The sequence below is a fragment of the Phoca vitulina genome, unplaced genomic scaffold, assembly GCF_004348235.1.
Source record: "Phoca vitulina isolate PV1807 unplaced genomic scaffold, GSC_HSeal_1.0 scaffold1, whole genome shotgun sequence".
NCBI classification, from domain to species: Eukaryota; Metazoa; Chordata; class Mammalia; order Carnivora; family Phocidae; genus Phoca; species Phoca vitulina.
This window is the reverse complement of record NW_022589704.1, coordinates 57,264,938-57,288,679: the sequence shown is the minus strand read 5'-3', so window position 1 is coordinate 57,288,679 and position 23,742 is coordinate 57,264,938. Positions and strand designations below refer to the sequence as shown.

General features: G+C 46.8%; 1 protein-coding gene and 1 pseudogene across 1 annotated transcript; one reads left to right on the top strand and one right to left on the bottom strand.

Moving 5' to 3' along the window:
- The first annotated feature begins 243 nt into the window (after positions 1 to 243).
- On the top strand, positions 244 to 9,196 carry LOC116646309 (annotated as a pseudogene).
- Positions 9,197 to 10,860: 1,664 nt separating this feature from the next.
- On the bottom strand, positions 10,861 to 23,254 carry CHRNA1 (cholinergic receptor nicotinic alpha 1 subunit). The gene is given in 11 exon segments (XM_032426208.1): positions 10,861 to 12,278; positions 12,605 to 12,844; positions 13,963 to 14,186; positions 16,743 to 16,980; positions 17,448 to 17,643; positions 19,927 to 20,036; positions 20,526 to 20,559; positions 20,561 to 20,598; positions 21,527 to 21,571; positions 21,658 to 21,803; positions 23,182 to 23,254. Coding segments are annotated over 11 exon segments (1,476 nt in total). The 3' UTR covers positions 10,861 to 12,146.
- Positions 23,255 to 23,742: the final 488 nt, after the last annotated feature.

Genomic DNA, 23,742 nt, shown 5'->3' with positions numbered 1-23,742 from the left:
TTCCTGGAAATTGTTGCACTGGTGCTTTTCTCCCCACTAGTCCCTGGTGCTATTTTGAGGCTGGTCTTTGGAGAAGGGGAAGAGGACCAGCATGAGGGGGAGGGAGGTGGTGGAAGGGATGGAGGGGTCTGGGGAAATAGGAGGGAAAGGGGACTAAGAGGTCTTGCTGAGGAACAAATGAGGACCCCCCTCCATTTCAGGGCCTGGAGGTTTGCTTAAGAGATTAATGACAGAACCATCCCTATGGGGGGGGCGGAGAATGAAGAGGAGATTGGAAAGCTAAGGGTCAAGGTGATGAGTTGCATTTTCAATGCTATGAAGGTGGGAGGATGGTGGCTGGTACCTGAGACCAAGGTCTGGCTGTTGTCCATCTGGAACCTGACGTTCTCAGCACAAGTTATTCACCCGGAGTGCTCAGAGAAGACTAGCAGGTCTTTTTCTTCACCTGTTTTTTCCAGCTCAACCGTGATTGAAGAGCTTTCTCTCTCCTGTTGTGTGAGAAAAGATGGTGAGAAAAGGAGGGAGATGAGCCACGGTCACACTAGGCCATACATGTTTGCAAAGCCTCAGGCTGTGGGAAGGAATGGACACTGCGGAGGGGCTTCTGTGGGCCACTCAGGAGGTGCAACTGCTCCGAGGCCTTAGTCCTGAGTCAGAGGGACACCTGCCCTTTGTGGCGGGGCTCTCCCCAGACACTGCAGAGCCATGACTAATGTGAGCACCTAGGCTGTCATTTTTTTCAGGAGCAGGGCCCTGGGAGGGCTGGCCTCTCAGTCTTGGTGGGGCGTGGGGCCGTCAGCCCCTCTGATACCCTCACAGAGGGACGTCTCTCTTGGGGAGAGGGTGGTGTGTGTAGGGTGATTGAAGGAGTGCCGGGAGGGATGCAAGCTATTTAAGGTTCTTTAGCACTTCCCAATGGGTTTCTTTCCTACTGCTGCCCCCAGGCCTTCAATGTGGGCTAAGCTCCTGTACACACACACACACACACACACACAGACACACGCGTGTGCAAGCATCCCCTTAGGCTCTGTCTGAGAGCAGCCACTGAGCACCTTTCCTTCTCTAATCTGAGTCCTGGAGTGGGAAGGAGAGAAGGCCAACTTCAGCCCCTTCCTGAAATCAGCCGGCTTGGCTGTGTGGTGGTGATCTGGGAGAAGCTATCTGAAAGGCTTTTGAGAAAGCAAAGCATGAGGCAGCTGCAAGCTCTTACTCTGTGCTGTTTACCTCATGGTCAGGAGAGAAATGCCCCTCCCCAGAGTGGGGTCAACTCCTTTCTCTCTCTTTCCCCGTCCTCCCCTGCACCTGTACAAGGCTCTCCCACGAACTCCCCTGCTGCCCGCCAACCAGACCACACACTTGGACGTGGTGAGAAAGTAGGGGGTGCACAGAAGGGCGCATACCTGACACCCATCTTCTGCCCACCTTTGCCCTGGGGTTTCCATTCTAGCTCCTGTTCCCCAGGAGGCGATTTCTTGATCATTCTCACATACAAGGCAACCCCCAGTGAGAGAATTAGCAAATGAAAAGAAACTCTGGAATCCAGTAGAGGAAAAGGGGGGGCAGAGGATGGGTGTGAGGTGTGGGCCTTCGGGCACACTCCACTTTCTCCAATTCCTTGATCCAAGGGTGTGGTCCAGATCTAGAGTTAAATGTAGTCAATAGAAAAAGAATTCTGGGCCTGGCTGGCTCAGTCAGTAGAGTGTGCGATGCTTGATCTTGGGGTTGTGAGTTTGAGCCCCACGTTGGGTACAGAGATTACTTTAAAATCTTAAAAAAAATTCTTCAGAGATTATGACTTTTTTACTTCTTGGCATTAAAATTAATTTTTTTCATAAAATGAAGATCTCAAATGATGATTTAAAAAACTATTCACAGGGGCGCCTGGGTGGCTCAGTGGGTTAAGCATTGGCCTTGTCTCAGGTCAGGATCCCAGGGTCCTGGGATCGAGCCCTGCGTCGGGCTTCCTGCTCATCGGGGAGTCTGCTTCTCCCTCTCCTCTGTACTCTCTCTCTCTCTTTCTCTCTCTCTCTCTGAAATAAATAAAATCTTTAAAAAATAAAATTAAAAATTAATAAAAAATAAAAAACTATTTACAGTAAAATACGATATTGGCAACCGCATGTCAGTCCCTGAAAAAAGATTTTAAAAATATGTTTTATGTGAAATCCCAAAGTCTGGGAACCACTGCTTTAGAACATTGTCCGCCCCAGGTGGCTTGGCCAGAGCAGGCATTCAGGGACCTGACATGGTGCCCACAAGGAACACCTGTGCAATCCAGCATCCTGTCATGATGACGGGAAGGTATGGAGCACCCTTGCTGACATCACAAATTCTAGGATAAAATAAGTCTTATTTTCCCTTTGCATCCTTATAGCACAGAAAAATGATTAGAGGAATTCAACCTGCATTTTGGCAGCAACCAAACAATAACTACATCTCCATTTTTGAGAGTTATGTGTACAGAGCAGCCAAAATACAGTTCTCCGTTGGAACCTGCTTTTCATTAGCTGTGGAGCTTTATTGCTTTCTGATTTGGTTGAATTAGATTCAGTTGAACAAATACGTGTTTGGACACCAACTGGACAAATGCAGAATGAGGGGCTGTGGGAAAACTGAGCGGATCAGATGTGTCTGCTGCCCTCAGAGCTGTTCCAATCCAGTAGGGTGATGAGACAAGAAGCTGCCTGATAACCGGAAGAAGAGGGGAGAGGCACGAGAAGACCCAATCTTAGGGTGCCAGGGGGAAGTTCAGAGGAGACAGGGGGCATAGTTGACAGGGAAGCAGAAAAAGCATTATGAGAAAGGTGGCATCTCAGTGGACAAGCGTTTGTGAGCAATTTGGGAGCAGCAACTGTGTGATCAGCCTAGCGTCCCTAGTAACTGCTACGCAGTAAGTGCTCGGTAAATGTCTGAAGAATTAATTGAATCTTATTGGCAGTGGGTGTTCTGGTTAAAATGAGTTACTAAGCACTGTGCTTTTCTTAGACTTAAAATATTTGGGAGCAGCTCTTAGTTTAAGCAAGTTTTATGTGTATTAAGGGATGCTTTTCCCTCTTAAATCAGTGGCTGTGATACTTACCTTTCAGCACAAGAGGGAGCTGCTGCCTAGTTTATTTAACTAAAATGGTATTGCTCTAGGTTTGCCCCTCTCTTCTCAAATTACAGTGCAGTATATCGTGCCATTTAACCATCCTCCCCCAGAATGGCCCACCAACCAAAAAATCCTATCACTGTACGATAGGATTATTATCAGTGGTGCATTGTTTTCCTAAAGGTATTTCTCCTAAATTACATGATTACTAGGAAAAAAAGGCAACATTTAAAATGTATTATAAACAGATACCTTAGGGGCAACTGGGTGGCTCAGTCGGTTAAGCATGTCTTCAGCTCTGGTCATGATCCCAGGGTCCTGGTGCATTGGGCTCCCTGCTCAGCAGCGAGCCTGCTTCTCCCTCTCCCTCTGCTGCTCCCCCTGCTTATGCTCTCTCTCTCTCTCTCTTTGTCAAATAAAATCTAAAACAAAACAAAAAAGGTATTTACCTCACACCAGGCTGGGGGGTGGTCTTCAGAGCCCTAAATAAATACAACGAACGTTTCCCAGTATCGGACGCTCTGCTTATAAAAATGCCTCGGGGCCTCATACGGAGGCCACAAATCTGAGGTAACAGCCATTTCCAAATCTCAAGTTTTCATGAGGGTCAAAGTCTAGCTGAGATTTTGGCTGAGTCCAGGCCTTCAAACTTGGGATGTGCAATTTCTTTTGCCAGGAGCTGCAAACAATAAACTATGAAATAGCCAAAATCCAGGTGTGTATCTTGAATAAGAACACACAGTATATATAGTAATCAGAACCTAGGGTTGTCTGGGTGGCTCAGTCCGTTGAGCTGCTCACTCTAGATTTTGGCTCAGGTTGATCTCTGGGTCCTGGGATGGAGACCCACCTCTGGCTCTCTGCTTAGTGGGGAATCTGCTTCTCCTTCTCCCTCTGTTCCTAACCCGCCCCATTCATGCTTGTTCACTCTCTCCCAAATAAATAAGTAAAATCTTAAAAAAAAAAAAAAAGATTTATTTGAGAGAGAGAGGGGGTGGGGAGGGGCAGAGGGAGAGGGAGAGAATCTCAAGCAGACTTTGTGCTAAGTGTGGAGCCCGGCATGGAACTTGATCCCACGATCCTGAGACCATGACCTGAGCTGAACTCAAGAGTCAGCCACTCAACCGACTGAGCCACCCAGGCACCCCAGGAGCAGGCCTTCTTGATTTTTGTGTCCCCTACAGAGTCTAGTCCAAGGTCAGGGGGCAATTCATTTGTGTTTAGAAAAAAATCACAGCCAAGGGTGACTGATAAATTTAAAAAGGAGGAAGAAATGGGGTCTTAATACCTAAAAATTGTATTTGTTGCTTATTTTTGGTTGGTTGGTTGTTAAATCTTAATGCTCTAGTCAAGAGGTAGCAGGCATGGTGAAGAACATGGACTCAGGCGTCTTGGGTTCAAATTGCAGCTTGGCTGCGTCTAGCTCTGTCATCTTGGGCAGGATTCCTGTCCTTTCTATGTCTCAGCTTCTTCATGAGTAATGTAGTATGATGCCGCTGCTGAAAACTTACCACGCTGGATTTATTATTTATAAAGTCCTCAAAACAGTGCCTGGTACATAGTAAATACTATTAGTAATTATAAAGTAAAATAATCATATTTAGTGAGATATAGTCAAAATATACTTTGACTCATTAAAAGCCAAATAAAACTTTAAAGCAGTGTATCAGAGATGGGTTGACAAATGTTCTAGAATTGTACACCTGGAATTGATGGTCGCACAGCCTCAGGAATATACTAAAAACCACTGAATTATACACTCTCAAATAGTGAGTTTTATGGTAAATGAATTATATCTCAATAAAAAATGTTATAAAGAAAAATTCAATTCAATAAATATTTGTTCTCAACCCTCTCCTGGGCTTGGGGGAGGAGACACCACATTTTAGGACACATAGCCTTTGCCCTGGAGATTTGATTTCGACCCAGGTCATGATCTCAGGGTCATGAGATTGAGCCCCAAGTCAGGCTCCACGCTCAGCATGGAGCCTGCTTGTCCCTCTGCCTCTGCTCCTCCTGTCACGTGCTCTCTCTCTCTCTCAAATAAATAAAAATCTTAAAAAAAAAATAAATGGAATCCCACAATACTTGTTCATTTGCATCTGGCTCATTTCACTTAGCGTCATGTTTTCAAGGTTCATGTATGTTGTAGCATGTGTCAGAATTTCATTCCTTTTCAAGGCTGAGTAATATTCCACTGTGTGTATGTACCACATTTTGATTATCTATTCGTTCATTGATGGGTACATGGGTTGTTTCTACTTTTTGGCAATTGTGAATAATGCTGCTGTGGACATTGGTGTACCAGTATCTGTTCAAGTCCCTGCTTGAAATTCCTTTGGGCCTATACCTACAAGTGTAATTGCTGGGTCATATGGTAATTCTGTTTAGCTTTTTGGGGAAATACCAAACTGTTTTCCATAACAGCTACACCATTTTACATTATCAATAACAACACACAAGGGTTTCAATTTCTTCATGTCCTTGTCAACAGCCACTATAGAAGATTGTGGAAAGGTTCCTGAACTTGAGTTGAAAAAAGTCAAGTACCATTTCTGGTTTTTTCTTTTTATTCCACTCCCTTCCCAGCTTTGCTTTTTAATAAAATTTTTATTTTGGAACAACTTTAGATTTACAGAAAAGTTGCAAATATAGTTGTCTTAGTCTGTTCAAACTGCTATAACAAAATACCACAGACTGGGAGACTGGGTGGCTTATAAACAACAGAAACTTATTTCTCACAGTTCTGGAGGCAGAAAGCCCAAGATCAGGGTGCTGACATGACATCGCTAGGTTCCGGTGAGGACCCTTTCTAGAGTTGCAGACTGCAGCCTTCCTGCTCTGTTCTCACATGGTGCAGGAGGTGAACTAGCTCCCGGGGGCCTCTTTAACAAGGTCATTCATGTCATTCATGAGAGCTCCACCCTCATGACCAGTCACCTCCCAAAGGCCCTACCTCCTTATACCATCACATTGACCACAAGTTTTCAACTTGAGTTTTGGAGGGACACAAACATTCAGGCCGTAGCAATAGAACTGAGAGTTCCCAAATGCCCTTCACCCAGCATCCTTCAGTGTTCACATAGCCATGGTATATTTGTCAAAACTAAGCAGTTAAGATTGGTACAATACTAACTAACTAAATGATAGACTTTATTCAGGTTTCACCTCATTTCCACCAAGGTCCTTTTCCTGTCCCAGACTCCAATCCAGAATACCACACTGCAGGTAGCAGCTCTGCTTTGTATTCGCTGAGACACTTCCGCCACTTTCCTCTCTAATCCTCAGCTGTCACTCGTGTCCAGAGGGAACAACTTGAGTGCAACCTCCACCTCACGGGGTACAGTGAGGATTGAAGGGGGTGGAAGAGGGGAGAGCGTTTTGTGAGCTGTAAAGCTTCAGGCCAACGTAAAGGATTGTTACTGAAGCCCGCGGTGGCCTCTCTTCACCACTGACCTGCCACTAGGGGGCCTCTTGCTGACGCGGCTGCTGTGGGCTTTGGAAGGAGGCCTTCCTACCAGGCCTCCCCTGGCCGGGGTACTCCTGGTGCTCCAAGCCCTGTAGGCTGATTGAGGGGAGGACCTCGCCTCATTCGTTGATTGACCAAGGGCTTTGGCAGACCCTCCTCCCGGTGCTTCCTGTCTGTTTGCAAAGCTCCTCTGGGTGCTGTCAGCTTCAAGCTTTGGGGTGGAGGGGGCTGGAGGTTACAGACTCCACTCTCTCCTGGGCATTTGAAATGCCCAGCGTAGGGCCAGCAGGCCACAGAGCACCCTGCATTGGCTCAGCTGCTTATCGATTCTCTCCTGGTTGGGGGAGGGGAGTGGGGGTGGGTTGGGGGTGCAGGGGTGAAGTGCTGAGTCTATTTTGGGAGGTTGCAGGAGTCTAGCTCGGCATGCCCTCTCCACACTTGGCCCCCTCTGGCGTTTCCTAGAAGGATTTCCCATCCTCCCACAGCCACTCTCTCCCACCCTCCTTCCTGCTTAGTGCTTATAGTTGACTAGTGGCCCCAAAAGACGTGTCTCAGTCCTAACCCCTGGTCCCTGTGAATGTGACATTATTTGGAAATAGGGTCTTTGCAGTTGTAACTAAGTTAAGGATCTTATGATGAGATCATCCTGGATTTAGGGTAGGCCCTAAAGCCAATGACAATGTTCTTCTAAAGGACAGAGAAGGAGAAGACACCAAAAAGAAGGCACATGAAGATGGAGGCAGAGGGTGGAGTCCTGCTGCCACAAACCAATTGACACCAAGGGCTGCCAGTAGCCACCAGAATCTACAAGTGAGGCATGGGACTGATTCCCCCTCAGAGCCTCCAGAAGGAATCAGCCTGTTACCACCGTGATTTTGGACGTCTGGCCTTGTCTTAGCTCATGCTGCCATAACCAGATACCACAGAGTGGGTGGCTTAACCGACAGAAATGTATTTTCCCACAGTCCTGGAGGCTGGAAATCCGAGGTCAGGATGCCAGCGTGGGTGGGCTTTGGTGAGGGCCCTCTTCCTGACTTGCGGACAGCCGCCTTCACTCTGGGGCCCTCACAGGGCAGCAAGCGGGAGAGAGAGTGTGTTTCTTCTTCAAAAGCACTAATCCCATTGTGAGGATCCTGCTCTTACGACCTCAGATCTAAGCCTAAATCTCCCAAAGCCCTATCTTCAAATACCATCACATGGAGGTGGGGGCGGCGGGGGAGGTAGGGCTTCACTGTACAAATTTTGGGGGGATGCAGTTCAGTCCACAGCAGGCCTCCAGGGCTGGGAGAGAATGAATTTCTGTTGTTCTAAGCCACCCAGCTTGTGGCACTTGGTTATGCAGCCTTGGGACACTGAGACAGTGTCCCACTTCTCTAGGCCCCCTCCTCCCAGAGACCACCAATGCAAAAGAAGACTTAGGGGCTGCGGTTGGGGGGTTCACGGCCAGGGCACCGGCTTGCAGAGGCTGTGGGTGTGCATGAATGGCGTGACAGTGACCTGGGCTCACGGGGTCCAGACCCAGTGACCCTGGGAGGACCAGCACTGGGCAGAGGCGGGCCGGGGCTGTTGTGGGCACCCCTCATCTTCAGCTACCACCCCTGAAGATGGGGCCCCGGCACTACACTTGGAAGTGATTCATCAGCACGAGCCCTTCCTGGATCTGCTGCTAGGCTTTGTGGCTGGCACTGAGGACCTGGGCCCACAGAACGAGCTGGGCCAGACACCCCGGCAGCTAGCAGCCAGCCTGTGGAGTGGTCCACACTGGGTTGTTGCTCCTGGCCTGCTGCAGGCATGGCTCCAGGCCCCACTGGCTGCCCCAAGGAACCCCTGACCCCTACCTAGCTCAGGGCCCAAAACACATCCCCAACATCGACCCAAGAACCAGCTTAGAGAAGTTGGAGGAAAGTGAGGAGGACCGGAAGCTACAGTTGCAGGCTGAAAATGACAAGGACCACGGCCCACTCCATGTGGCTGCCATCCTCGAAGAGGCAGACCTGGTCTGGCTCCTCTAGGAGGCCCAAGCTGACCTCAACAGACCGGAGCCCACAGGCAGCCTGCACTTGGCAGTGGAGGCCCACCCAGCTGACTTGCTAGAGTTTCTCCCGGGGGGCAGGCTCGGACCCTGCTGACCCCTCTCTGTGGCTGCACCCCACCAGGCATCCCCGGGCTCCAGCCCCACCCCATCCCTGCTTACCTCCTCTGCACACGTGGAGCCCCAGAGCCCAAGGATGAGGACGACAGCCTGGCTCCTGCAGCGGCGGTGGTGATGGGGACAGTGAGGACAAGGGCATGAGTCAGGGGAAAGACCGAGCAGCCCGGCTTGGGGGTGAGGCTGAATCAGCAGGCAGCAAAGGGGAGAAGAGCTGTGAGGGAGAGTGTTGAGACCCCCCTTGGGCTGCAGTCAGGACAGACCCAGGCAGGGGCGGTGGGAATAAATTAAGGCACTGGCAGAGGTCGGACCCAGGCAGAGGTGCAGAAGAGACCATGGCTGGGGTAACTGGTAAACCCAGGCAGTGGTGGGTGGCAGCATGGGGTGATTTGGGGGGGAAGAGTTGGAGAACTCGGGCTGTAGGAACAAAACCTCGGGCAGCAGTGATTGGAACATGGGTGGTATTGGGGAAAGCCCTTAACCAGTAGCAAGGAGGCTTACTTGGAAAACCCAAAGGCGTTGCGGGGTAGGGCTTGGGGGATTTGGGTAGAGGCAGAGGGAGGGTGTGGTGGGAGAGACCTCAAGCGGCTACGGTGGCTCAAGAACCAATGTGGGGTAGAACTCAAGCAGCAGCTATGGGAGAGATGACCTTGAACATGGTGGTTTGAGAACCAGGAGCGGGGAACTCAGGCTTGAAGACAGGACCCGGTTCTTAGAGTGGGGTGAAATCAGTTGGGCAGCGGGCAAGGAGGCCGCTGCCTGAGCCCCTCTGCCTGACCCTCTACCCCCCAGGAGGAATACAGCAGCACTGTGGTCCCTAGTGACGGGGGCCAACACTGCTACCTCCCACCCAGCCTCAAAATCTCTCCCTGATGACCCCATCTGATTTGTTTAAATGTTAATATAATTTCTGATTAAAAAAAAAAACTCCCAGTTCTGACAACCAAGGGTAGAAAAAGAGAAGACTTAGAGAGCTGAGCTCTGAACAGTTCCTGCTTCTGGTTTCAGTCTGTAAATGCACGTACCTGCCTGTGTCCCAGTTGCAGGATGCTCCTTACTTCCCAGGAAGTCCTCCTGCTATGCAGACACGCTCATCCACAGAGCTACACGGCACAGGCAGGCCGGAACCTCAGCAAAGGCCTCCCTGGGGGGAGACAGATCCCAGCACCCCCTGCCTCCCCTCCCATTGCGTCAGTGGTCTTCTGGAGACCAGCCCAAACTAAGGGAGGAGAGTCCAAAGATGAAAGCCTTTGATGTGGTGACAGACTGATGGGATAGATATTTAGGGGCTGATGGAACTACACGCCGTAGCACTGTGGTATCCACTCAGGCTGGCTCTCCTGGCCAGGAGGGAATGTGCCCGAGGGCCTTGCTTTGCGGGGAGAGGGGTTATTTGGTGTGACGGACATAGCACAAGAGCGGAGTGAGGTCTGGTGTGTCACCAAATCGCTCTGTGACCTGAGGGAGGTTACTTCTGTAAGCCTCTTATTTCCTGAGAATGGAAGTGACTTTTCAGGTCCTTCTCTGAATCAACAGTCAGTCCTGGGAGACTAGGCCAGATTAGGCAAGTAGCAGATTCTTTTTTGTACATCTCATTGTGGTAAAATATATATAACATGACAGTTACAGTTTTACCATTGTTTTCATTCTTTATTTTAATTGTGGTAAAATGCATAAAATTTAACATCGTGACCATTTTTAAGTGTACAATTCAGTGGCATTAAGTACATTCACAATGTTGTACAACCATCACCACTGTCCATTCCAGAACTTTGCCATCCTCCCAATCTGAAATTCTACCCATTGAGCAATAACTCACCCCTCCCGCTAAACCCTGGCAATCTCTATTCTACTTTCTCTATGAATTTGTCTCTTCTGGGTACCTCATATAAGTGGAATCACAAGATTTGTCCTTTTGTGTCTAGCTTATTTCACCAAGTATGTTTTCAAGGTTGATCCATATTGTAACATACATCAGAATTCCTCTTTAAGGCTGAATAATATTCCATTGTATGTATATACTGCTTTTCCACTGCTGGACACTTGAGCTGTTTTCACCTTTTGGGATTGTGATTTAATGCTCTGTGAACATTGGCATACACATGTCTGTTCACGTCCCTGCTTTCACTTTTGGGTATATACCTAGGAGTAGAATTACTGGATCCTATGATAATTCTATGTTTAATTTTTTGAGGAACCACCAAACTGTTTTCCCTTGAGTTTACTCTAAAATGAAAGCACTCTGTCCTGCCATGGGTGTGTGCTTGAGAATTCCATGGAGAGGTAGCTCGAAACCACCTGGGATCGGAGAGGCCACCCAGAGCCCAGGGCTGCCCACTTTCTACTTCTGGAGTGAATTACATTGTGGCTGGAAAGTGGCTATGAAGAAACATCCTTTTCTCTCCTGTTCACTTGTCTGGAATTTTAATAATGGTGGTGGTATGTGCATACATGTCTGATTTCATTGATAGAACAAAAACCCCAAGCAGGACTGGATGAGGACTGGGGGAAAGGGCAGGAGGTTTAATTGGGAAGGGCAGAAAGGTGGTTGACACTAAGACTGAAGCTCTCCAAACCCTAAGCAGAGTTACAGGATGGCCTAGATCAGGTGAGCAGGGGCCAGGGGAGCAAGTGAGCAGATGAACTGACCCAGCCCTGCGCTGCTTTGAATCCACATTTGGTCTGGGTTCAACTCTCAGTTCTTGTTCTTGCTAGTTTGGGCAATGAACTTAGGCTTCTCAAGTTCGGCTTTCTCATTTGTAAAATAGGGACATTATGAAAGTCAGGAGGATGGAATAAAACCACATTCCTGAGACAATTCCCACAGTGCCTGGCCCTCACACTCGGTATAGCTCAGGAAGCTAGCTGGCTGTGTTCCTCAAGCCTTGAGCAGCATACTCAGGTGCTGTGTTAGACTGGGAAGCCCCTCCCTCACCTCCCAGCTCTAGAAATCTGCTTTATAGCATGCGTTTTTGATGCAATTTGCATTTTGGTGGCTGTTTTAGAACTTAGTGGTTGCCTTTCTACAGTTTCCTTTTCTCTCTGAATCAAATGCTTTATCTTTTGGGGACTGGCAGATGGGCTTACTTGCATGTACAAAACTGACTTTTAAGCAAAGGACACGTTCTTTGCTTAAAAAAAAGAAAATAGAAAACCTGTTATTCTGGGCAAAACTCTTCCAGATGCCTTTGGAAACGAATACATCTTGTTAGTGATCCCATTTCATGTACTACAAAGGGCTCACTCTACAGGCAGATAGAGCCGGATTGAAGAAGTACTGTGAAAATACTTGAGGCCATCACCTTATGTAAATAAAAATCATTATCATTAATCATAAATACAGAAAATTTGATGTCTGATAAGTGAGCTTGTATCAAAGCAGACAGATATTTCTGTCTTCCCCGCCTTTCTCTGCTCTGCCTGGTGCTCAGCGCTGCTCATCCTTGCTGATTTAATTCAATGAGCCGACCTGCAAACACGGCCAGGGTTCCGATGATACAGACGAGCATGAAGACTCCAAGGAGAATGTGGTCCATCACCATTGCAACATACTTCCATTCCTCGGCCGCCTGGGAGAGAGAAAAGTGTTAGAATTTCCTTCAGGTGGTCATTAGACTCACCGTGTTCACGTTATGCATCGTCTATGGTCCACACAATTTGCAGATCTCAAAGCCCTCGACATCCCTTGGCTGGCATGGTGATCTTTATCATTCCAATAGATTATTCACAATGGGATGGCTCACCAAGGCGGCTTAGAGGTGGTCACCAAGGCACATCGGAGGTCAGCAGCTGCCTCGTGAATGCCAACCTACCCGTCAAGACAAACCCGTCCATCTGTGCTCAAGTATTTGATCATTTAAGCCTGGAGGTGTGGGTCTCAAGGCACGGAACTTACGTTATTGGACTCCTGGTCTGACTTCATGGTCTCTGCGATGTATTTGACTCCTTCAATGGCACTTTTTACCTCGGGGTGTTTGATCAGGGGAGAGTGGAAACCCATGGGTGGAGGCCCTGGCTTCCCAGAAATGTCAGAAATATCAATGTCTTCTGTAAAAATCTTTTTGTCTTGTTTTTCTCTGGATGGTCTTTTCATTGTGGAGAAGAACATGATATTTGGGATAGTGTCGATAAAAACCTAACATAAAGAAGAAATCCATGCATGAGAATTACTGCCAACAGGGCAAGTATCAAACTCTGACTTTGAATTAGCAGCATGACTTTAGGCAAGTCATTTGGCTTCTCTGGGCCTTAGCCTCTTTGTCCTTAAAACAAAAGGACTCTACTAAATTTTCTTAAAGATTTCTTCAGGCATATCTTGTGGCCTGTCAAATTACTCCGGTGAGTAGAGATGATTCTGTAATGTGAGGAGTTCGCCACTGGAGGGAGCCTGTGTGCAGCTATTGGACTCAATGAGAAGCCATTGATGCTTGAGCTTCCAGCCCTGGTATAGGTACCAGCTTCTTTCAAAGCCATGTGTTAGCAGGATAATATGGTTAAAGAAAAGGTCTTTCTGGCTAAAAGAATATATAAGTCTCCAAAACAGCTACTCTGTTTTCTTCCATTTCTTGTTCCTGAAGAAATGCAACATAGGTGTTGACAGGAGTCATGTGAGTCTTTATAGATATAGGGACTGATTGTCTTTCCAGAAGAATACATTGCAAGCAGTAGTGTTTCTGTCAATTCCTGACAAATCTTTTGCAAGCTACAGAAAAGACCCTGGAAGCTAGTGTCTCTGTGAAGTTTTATTTAAAAACTGACATATTGGAAATGTTAACACACTTTAAATTTCAATAATGTAAATATTTGAGACCAAGTTCCTCAGTGACACTCACTTTTTGACAATTTCTTGTCAAGCACTCCCTCCATCTCTAGTTCTTCTATTCTCAGCAGATAATTTCTCCCAGCAAAAAATAAGCAGTCTGTTCAGAGATTGGAAGACATACAAACAGAAATCTCAAGAATTTCACAGCATTTGACTAAAAAGACAGTGACTTATTCACCTTCTCTAATCAAAGGGATTATTTAAGCTTGAATTTGGAGGGGGCTTTGTTAATTCTGTTTTTCTTCTGTGCCTACATGAGTTATTTATTCCTAGAAAGAGGCTAAAGAAAGTTCCTTCCGGAAATCCCCTCAAAATCCCCAGAAAGGACTTTCAGTTCCTAAGTACCCACAGTTGTTAACCAGAATTCCACTGGCCACGTGGAAGGAGAGACGTTCTTACGGGCAAGAGTTTGCAGGGCCTTGCTCACTCACCTTGCGTACCCAGTCGGGCATGACGTGGGTGCTGGGGGAGCGGTGGTGTGTATTGATGACAATGACGGTGATGATGATGGACGCTATGACAAACACCATGGTGAACAACATGTATTTCCCAATCAAGGGCACAGCACTGGAGGTGGAAGGGATCAGCTCCACGATGACCAGGAGGAACACGGTTAAGGACAGCAGGACTGAGATGCTTAGAGTCATCTTCTCTCCTGGACAAAATGAAGAAGAAATACAGCCACTCATGTGTTATGGGCTGAATCGTCGTACCCTTCAATTTTATACGTGGAAGTCCTAAGGCTCAGCACCCCCGTGACTGTATTTGGAGATGAGGCCTTAAGTCAAAATGAGTTGATTAGGGAGGGCCCTCATCCAGGATGACTGGTGTCCTTCTAGGAAGAGGAGGTTAGGACAGAGACACCCACAGAGAGGAAAGACCAGGTGAAGACACAGGGAAGACAGCCATCTGCAAGCCAAGGAGAGCAGCCTCAGAGGAAACCAAACCTACTGACACCTTGGCCTCCAGAACCACGTGGAAATAAATTCCTGGCGTTTAAGCCGCCCAGTTTGGGGTACTTTGTTATGGCGGCCCCAGCCAGCTCATATACCACAGACACCAAGGGTGAGAGCAATGTGACCTGCGTGACGCTGGGGAAATTTCCTGGGCAGAATTTGGTCCTTTGAGACCTTACGCACCTTAGCTCTGCTGACAGAGGCAAGTGGCAGGCATTTCCATGAGAGGCTGCCGAACAACCAGTGGCTGCTTGATCTCATGTCCCAGAATTCTGAGGCTTGGAATTCAGGGAACCAAGTACACCCAGCTGTGTGACGGGCTAGACTCCGGGTGGCAGTTTTCTGTCTGCAGCAGAATGTCATCAGCCTCCCAAAACGGAACCTGACCTACTTGTTACCCAGCAGATGGATGGGCAAACCAGAAGTACACGTGTAGTTTTCTCGTTATGGGAGGAAGCTGCAGGACCAAAACCAAGAAAAGGGCAAAACCAATGAACTACTTACTTTTTCACATTCATCTAAGAGGACAATTTGTTTTTTTCTTGTTCTGTTATTCATATTAAGGGATCAGCGATTTCCCTGCCCCAACCTCTTTTCACCAGGCCCTATAATTTCAGGGTGAACAATTCCCTGTTAGAGTTTTGGTAGGGCAAGTGAGGAGGGAGGGGCTGAATGGGAATATTTTTATGGGGACTGACCACCTGAGATGCAGTTAGAGAGCCTTTGGAAGGGACTTTCCTTGGGCCGGTCCTGCTGTTTGTCTTGGGAAACCCTTGTGTTACCCTGTTCTCCTCCCATACTGGATGCTTCCAGATGCTATGAGTATCTACAGGATACAGAGTGGATGCAAACAAGAAATGACCAATTCTACCTAGTTAGGAGAAGTCTACCTAGTGGGTAGGAAAGTCTTTAAAAGTGAAAAAGGGGACAGAATTATAAATACGAAATATTGATCAAGTTACATCAAATTTCTCGATTAATAATAATGAGAATAAGAGCTCGCATATATCATGCATTCTCACTGTTCTAAGTGCTCTTCAAGCGTAAACCATTTCACATTTACGGAAACTCTGATTCGTTTCCATATTGCCCTGACTGGCATTTTCTCTCTTCACTTTAAGAAGCTTCATTTGATTAGAAAGTTGAAAAAAAATTGTGTTTGGGATCATTTATTTAAAAATAAATACAGTCATAAATACAATGTGCATTCTGTGGGGCAAATTCTTTTTTTTTTTTAAGATTTTTTTAAGTAATCTCTACACTCAATGTGGGACTTGAACTCACAACCCCGAGATCAAGAGTCACATGCTTTACTGAGTGAGCCAATCAGGAACCCTTGTGGGGCGAATTCTGCCTTATTCTCTACTGTGGGCTTGCCACATAACAACTGTTCAACAAATATGTTGAATGAGTGAGTGTATATGAATCTTTTTTTTCCTTGTTGGAAAGCTGGACTTAGACTTGTGTGTGTGTTTATCATTTTGATATAATTGTTACCTGTCCTAAGTTCGAGGACTGTGTGTACCACCTTTCTTTTTCCCTACTTGTCTGCCCTAAATTGTTTTTGAGCAGTGACTTCAAGCAGGCACTCCTGTACCCTTTTCCCCTTTTCTGCAGATTGTTGGTATTTGGTGAAATTATGTCACAGATGTGATTACCCAGTAGGAGGTAAGGAAGTTGCTCAGGCTGATATGTGAGAAGGAATTGCCACTTGGGAGAAGGATTAATATTCTTCTTGGGAAGTATGGAAGTATTAATATTCTTCTTGGGAAGTATGGTCTTGTGTATAAAGATACTGCCATCTGGAAAACAGACACACAAAAGCTATTTTCAAGTGGCAAGCAGTGAGCAAAAGAGGCAAGACTTGGATTAATCAGTATATAGTCAGTGGCTTCATAGGGGAAGTGACATGAGGAGTATCTGTGACGCAAGCCTTACCCAGCACATTTCTGGGCACACAGTAGGTATTCAGCAACCAAGTACTGGTGGTTATTCACATTAGACTGAGCTGTGTATGTGCGCCTCCGGGCTCATGTTCAACTCTGCCTGCCCTGTAGTCTGCTCCAGCTGTGAGCTCTAGCCACAGTGACTCACCACGGAACATGGCCACTCAGTAAATGCGTCCTCCCAGGGATGATGATTGGGCGTGTCTGCCTGTATTTGTTTATTAGCCCATGATTATTTCTGCTTTCCCCACAAATAGCAGCACGAGATGTGTCTGCGTCAGCAGCAGTGGCCATGGCAACGGCACCCACCTGAGTCTGTGGGCAGGTAGAACACCAGGCCAGTTAAGAAGGAGAAGAGCAGGCAGGGAATGATGACGTTGACGATGAAGTAGAGGGGTAGGCGCTGCATGACAAAGTGGTAGGTGATGTCCAGGTAGGGGGTGGAGGGGCAACAGGCATAGAACACCCAGTGCTTCCAGCCCCGGGACTCCTTGATCACCCATTCTCCACTTTCCATGAAGTTGCTTAGGTCTGGCTGGTCACTTTCCTGAGAAGATAAAATGAAACTTTGAAACCGCAGCTGTGTCCCCCTTGAGGAGGGGTGGGTTTCAAACTCAGCTGTAATAAAGCAACAGATTGCAGTGCTGTTGGGACTGGAATGGGACCCAGGAGGGTCACTTCCAATTTGGGGTCTTTCCTATAAAATAAGGGGGGTTTGGACCATTGGAATCCTCCATGTTGAACACACCTTCAAGTCACTTGGGAACTTGACAACATATTGGTGCCTTAGTCCCACCCCAGACTGATTCAGCCAAAATTCCTGGGACCAAGTTCGGGCAGAGGAATGTATGTGAGCTCCCAGGTGGTTCTCATGTGCACACACCGAACTGTTGAATTCGATGATCCCCAAAGGTATAACTGGTGCTGAGAGACTGGGATTCTGGAGGGACAGAGCTGGACACCTGGATGATGCTCCTCCTGCATCCAGCCCCATCCTGTGAGGTCAGCACCTACCGGGTTGATGGCCACCACCGAGCCGTCATAGGTCCAGGTGCCCAACTTCATGCTGCAGTTCTGTTCGTCAAAGGGAAAGTGGGTGACGATAATCTCACAGTAGCTTTTGAAGATGGCCGGGGGTGTCCATGTGATGTGGCCAGTGTAGTCCAGGAGCACTTTGGTTAACTTGACAATGGCAAAGTCGCCATCTGCACTGCAGTTGGGATCAAAGAGGAACATGACTCCAAGTGACGGATGAGCCGTCAGTTCTGCGTGGGGATGTTAGCAGGAGACAGCTGTTAATTATCCAGGTGCTAATTATAGATGCTTTCATTCGGGGAGTGTCACTTTTTATTCATGGCAACGTTTCCCAAATTTATCTGATAATCACTGGGGTGCTTGTTTAAAATACAGATTTCTCAGCACCATCTAAGCACTAAATCAGAATATCCGGAGAAGAACCTAGGAATCTACGGCTTTAAAGAAATAACAGGTGATACTATATACCAGATGTTTTCTTCCCAGTCCTCAGTAGTATTTGTAATGTTAATCTCCATCTATCCCTTCCCCAGTATACTTTGAAAGTTAACTGGGAAAAAAAAAAAACGGGAATTTTAAATAAAAACAAGTCCAGTGGCTCATGACTGTGGTAAGCAGGTTAAAGAAAGGCTCTGTTATCTTTTTTAGAACTATCTAGAATTCAGTAGGGTAGAGTCGAAAACTCAGAGTGCTCCTGGGTCAGGCAGGTGAGGAAGGGGTAAGGGGTGAGAGGAGAGCCTTCTCTCCTCTAAGGAAGGTGCCACTCAGCTTTGCTGTGGAGCCCTCTTGTGAGGGAAGGACGATGCTGCCAGATATTGGGATTCTTCCTTGGAACCTGGAAATCTGGATTTTTTTAATCCAAAGTTTCCATGCTTTTGAATAAGGGATTTTTCTACAGAGACTAGAACTCCAGAGTTTAATGTAATACTGTTCAATTTCAAGTGTTGGCACTAATTTCTCATTTTAAAAATCCACCATGGTAGAGGGGCGCCTGGGTGGCTCAGTCGGTTAAGCATCTGCCTTCAGCTCAGGTCATGGTCCCAGGGTCCTGGGATCAAGCCCCGAGTCAGGCTCCCTGCTCAGCGGGGAGTCGGCTTCTCCCTCTGCCTCTCCCTGCCCCGCTTGTGCTCTCTCTCTCACTCTCTCAAATAAATGAGTAAAATCTTTTTAGAAAATAACAAATAAATAATCCACCATGGTAGGTAATAAAAAAAATAACAGGCCGTTTCTGTGGGCCTTATTCAGTGGGCAGTCCACTTGATCCCAAACAGCCTGTGAGTTGGGGCCTCGGCCAAAGGCATTAGAATAGGTGTTGAAGAGGTGGGTGGGGTCTGCCCTGGGGGACTTTCAGGGACCTATGGCATATGTTGGTGCCTCACTTCATAAATCACTGGTTTTTCCCTGGGGTGGAGTTGAGGCACTCTCCAGAAAACTGTGCGGTTCTGGACCTTCCCAAAAGAGCCCCAAAGAGCAGAGGGCCACAGGATCATCTACATCTGTCTCTATAAGCTAGTAAAACTGGGTTCTCTCCCCACCAGGGTGTTCCCGAGCGAGCTTGTCAAGAGGACCTGAGGACTTTAATTGCTTCTCTTAGATCCTTACCGAAAGAGAAACTTACTAACACCAGACACTCTGCTCTATCAGCATATTTGTCCGAAAACTTTACACAAATGATTGGCTAATCGGGCTCAAGCTTGAGTCTCAGGTATCACTGGGAAATATGTAGTAGAAAATCAGAGTAGGAGGGTCGGCCGTAAAGGGTGTCCTTTCCATTCACAAGCCCTTGCTGCCCTCCCTAGTCAGTGTGCTCTTAAGAAGGCACAGCCCGCTTGCATAGACACGCGCTGTGTGTAGACTGTCAGACTGCACATCCTCCAGCCCGATGGCGGATGCTCCCGCCCAGGAAGGATGCTCCTTGAAATGAACATTCTCTGACAAATGAAGGGCGTATGATAATGAACCTGTCATTAGACCAGAGTGTCTTGCATCACATTATAATTTCACAACATGCAGTCTGTCACGGAGCCCAGTGGATGGGCGACGCAGGCCTCCCCGGCCATCAGCAGCACACGATGTCTCGGGATGCCGTGAGGATGTGATGGATAACCACCCCAGGAGGTTCAGACCTATTGGTAGGAAGGGCATTTAATTCCAAGGAACTCAATTATATGAATTTGGGTTCCTTGGATAGTTGCCATACACCCTTCAGGAGCTCTCAGGGATTAAATGTCCCCCACCCCACAGCCCCGATTCAATTTGGCTCTGATAATTGTTTCTATTCATAACATGAGACACCATATGGCACCCCTAGCATGTCAACTTGGCTCTTGGTTTTTAAGGGTTATTTAATGTGAACAGTGATGAGAAGCATACTGAGAGTGGCAGCCCTTCGGATAGGGCACTTGGGCTCCACCTGCCCCAGGAATGTCCCCTTCCCCAGCCTATTTGTTTTGCTTACTTGTTATAGAGAACGAGGTCTGGGCGCCAGATCTTTTCTGAGGGAATGTGGATTTTTTTCACACCACCATACTCCTCTGGATTCCATTTTAGGTTGTAATCCACCCATTGCTAGAAATGAAGACATTTCACTAATAAAAAGAGCTAAAAACATTTAAAAAAGAAAATCTAAGTTTATCAAGCGGTGTCTGGGCGGCTAAGTTGGTTAAGCCGCCGACTCTTGATTTTGGCTCAGGTCATGATCTCAGGGTCGTGGGATTGAGCCCTGAGTCTGCACAGAGTCTGCTTGAGACTCTTTCTCCTCCTTGTTCTGCCCCTCCTCCCTGCTTTCTCTCTCTCTCTCTAAGATAAAGAAATAAAATCTTTACAAATAAATATCTAAAGTTATCAAGAGTTCTGATGGTATATGATAGTTTGGATATTGACAGAAATTGTGCTCCAGTAAAAAGATTTGATTCAGAATTCACGTTTCACTTTAGTAAACAATAAAAGCAAACACTTCTATAGTACTGACTCCATGCACGCACCATTCTGAGCATTTTACATAAATCCATGATTTAGTCTTCACAATAATCCTATGAAGGAAGAGTGATTATTGACCCCATTTTACAGATGAGGAAACAAAGGTACCCCAAGTCACACGACTGGGTGGTGACACATCTACCATGCCACACTGCCCACCCCAGGAAAAGAGAATGACCCTATTGTGAACATTTCCCTCAAGCAGACATCATCTTTTAAAAGTATTATATTGTTTCCTACATTATAAAAGTCATACATTCCCAATGTAGCCTATTCAGATGACACAATGTTATGAATTGAACTGTATCGCCCCAAAACTCATATGTTGAAGTCCTAATCCCCAGTACCTCAGAATATAACTTTATTTGGAGACAGGGTCTTTATAGAGGTAATTTGGTTAAAATTAGGTCATTGAGGTAGGCCCTAACCCAAGAGGAGTTGTGTCCTTAAAGAAGGGGACATTTTTTTTTTAAGATTTTATTTATTCATTTGACACAGAGAGAGTGAGAGACAGAGAGCAAGCACAAACAGGGGGAATGGCAGGCAGGGGAGGAGCAGGCTTCCCGCTGAGCATGGAGCCCGATGCGGGGCTCAATCCCAGAACCATGGGACCATGACCCGAGCTGAAGGCAGCCGCCCAACCGACTGAGCCACCCAGGCACCCCAGGAGGGGACATTTGAAGACAGAAACATATTCGAGAAGAATGCCATGGGGACATGATGTTGGCCAACTATATGCAAAGAAGAAAGGCCTGGAAACAGATTCCCCCTCACAGCCCTCAGAAGGAGCCAGTCCTGCTGATAACCTTGATTTTGGACTTTTGGCCTCAAGAACTGCAAGAGAATAAGTTTGTCTGTGGCTTTGTTTATGGTAGCCTAACAAAGCACTAAGTAAAACACACACACACACACACACACACACACACACCAACAAATATGATCCATAATCCCACGACACCGAAATATTTACTTGCATCATGTTGGTATGCATTCCTGTTACCCAAATTGATTCCCCCTGGGCCCAGGTTCAATCCCAGGGTGAATACAAACGACATCAATGCACTTATCGAGCTGCATACCTGTTTCAGTCGCACGTTGGTTGTCACAATCTGATTTACTTCATCCTGAGAAAAGATAAGACCGCATCTTCAGAGGTAAGGAGGGGAGGCCAGGGTGAGGGGTGCAGGAGCCCCGAGTGCTACTGTCTCACCACGTTGATGAGCTGGATCAGCTGCAGGCCCACGGTGACCTCCACAGCCTGGCGGTGGTCTTCCACTGGCCGCACCACACTGTTATAATCTTCAAATAGCTTTGCCACCAGGCGGGTCTCATGTTCGGAGCCCAGGACGAGGCCAGCTGGAACAGCAAATGACACATACACTCAGATTCTGCTCCCCAGCCTCCACCAACACTAACATGAGTCACTGAGGCGTGACCAGCAAATGGAAGGCACACGGACCCCCTTGTTCAGGGGCTCCCAGTGCAGCTTTTATGGTCCTAAGTTCCTTTCCAGTCACAGCTGCTGGTGTGGTCCCTTCCCAGTGGGGTGTGCCAGATTATTGTGACACTTGTGCTCTAAACAGATGACATTCCTTAATACAGCCGCTGGCTGGAATCAGGTTTGCTGGATGCACACATGCAAGAAGAAAAGTCCACACAAAAACCCATCTCCATATTTCAGGGTCTTGGCATGGGGTAATGAAATCTCAGGTTGGCCGGCCTCGGATCTCAAAATGCTGTGAACAGCCAAAAATTGATGCCGGTTCCTACCCACTAGGATGGCGAGAATTCACAAAATTGAAAGCAGTGAATATCGGTGAGATTATGGAGCCCTCATATGTTGCTGGTGAGAATGTGAACGGTGCAGCCACTCGGGGAGACAGTTTGGCACACAAGTTACATGCAGAGTGACCATATGACCTAGTGATTCCATGCCTAGGCATATCCCCAAAAAGACTGTCCACATAGAACCTTGTACACCAGTGTTCGTGGAAACACTATACATAATAGCTGTATTATGTATAGTGCAACTCGATACACAACTCGAATGCCCATCAACAGATAGATGGATGAACAAAATGTGGCATATCCATGCAGTGGAATATTAGTCACCCATAAAAAGGAAGTGTTGATTTATGCTACAACGTGGGTGAACCCTGAAAATATTATGCTAAGTGAGAGAAATCAGACACAAAGGAGCACATATTGTAGGATTCCACTTACGTGAAATATTCAAAATAGGTAAATCTGCAGAGAGAGCAGATTAGGGACTGAGGGGACGGGAGAAAGGGGAGTAACTGCTAATGGGTATATGGTACAGGGTTTCCTTTTGGGGTGATGAAAATGTTCTGGAACTAGATAGCAGTGATGGTTGTATAACATTGTGAATGTACTTAATGCCACTGAATCATACACTTTAAAATGGCAATTTTAGGTAATGTGTATTTTACCAGGACAAATTCTATGTAATGTGTATTTTCCTGTAATTTAAAAAAAAAAATCACTGCTGGTGAGTACACGTCCTTGTTAAGTGACATAGAGTAAAAATCATGTGCTTTTCTGACCTGGATTTGGGGCTACTATGGAGCATGAGTGACTCCTGAGAATCTTTACTATTTTCCTTCAGGATGCTGAGCAATATTATCTACTACTCTTGGACCCCACAGCCCTTTTCTGTCCAGTGTTACACGGGGCTCACCAGCCTCTGGTGAGGCAGGCAGACCGGCATTCTTACCTGAGATCCGAGAGGCTGGAAGACTTGTCCAAGGTTCTGTGGCTAGGGCAGAGCTTGAAGCGAGCCTTGCCATTTTGCGCTCTGTTCCCGCACTAACTCGAGATATCATGAGTGTGTCGTGGGCTGTCCTGGAAATTGCACCACTGTCCTAGCATTATTCCAATGAGAAAAAGCATTCCCAATTCCAACAAGTGCCTTATGAAGGATCTTCATAACTTTGTAACTTAAGCCTTACGTGGATTGAGGATTGCTTGTTCAGGGTTAGGAGAGGAAGCAGACACAAGATCCACTTGCCCTAATGCACGTAACCAGATCCCTCCTTTCCGCAGGTTATTGCTGAAGCCACCATACCTTCTCCTTTGGCCAAGACAACTTTAAAAACTGAATGAGTGAGATGCTTTCCTTTTTTTCCCCAGTAGTGTTAATCTATTGCCTCTAAGACACGTTATTATTTTTCTTTATTATTTTTCTCCTTGAATCTTCAGTTTGAAAGTTTGTCAACAAAATAAGTAAAAAGTAATTACTTTTTCTATTTTTAATAACTAATAAAAATAATAGCAT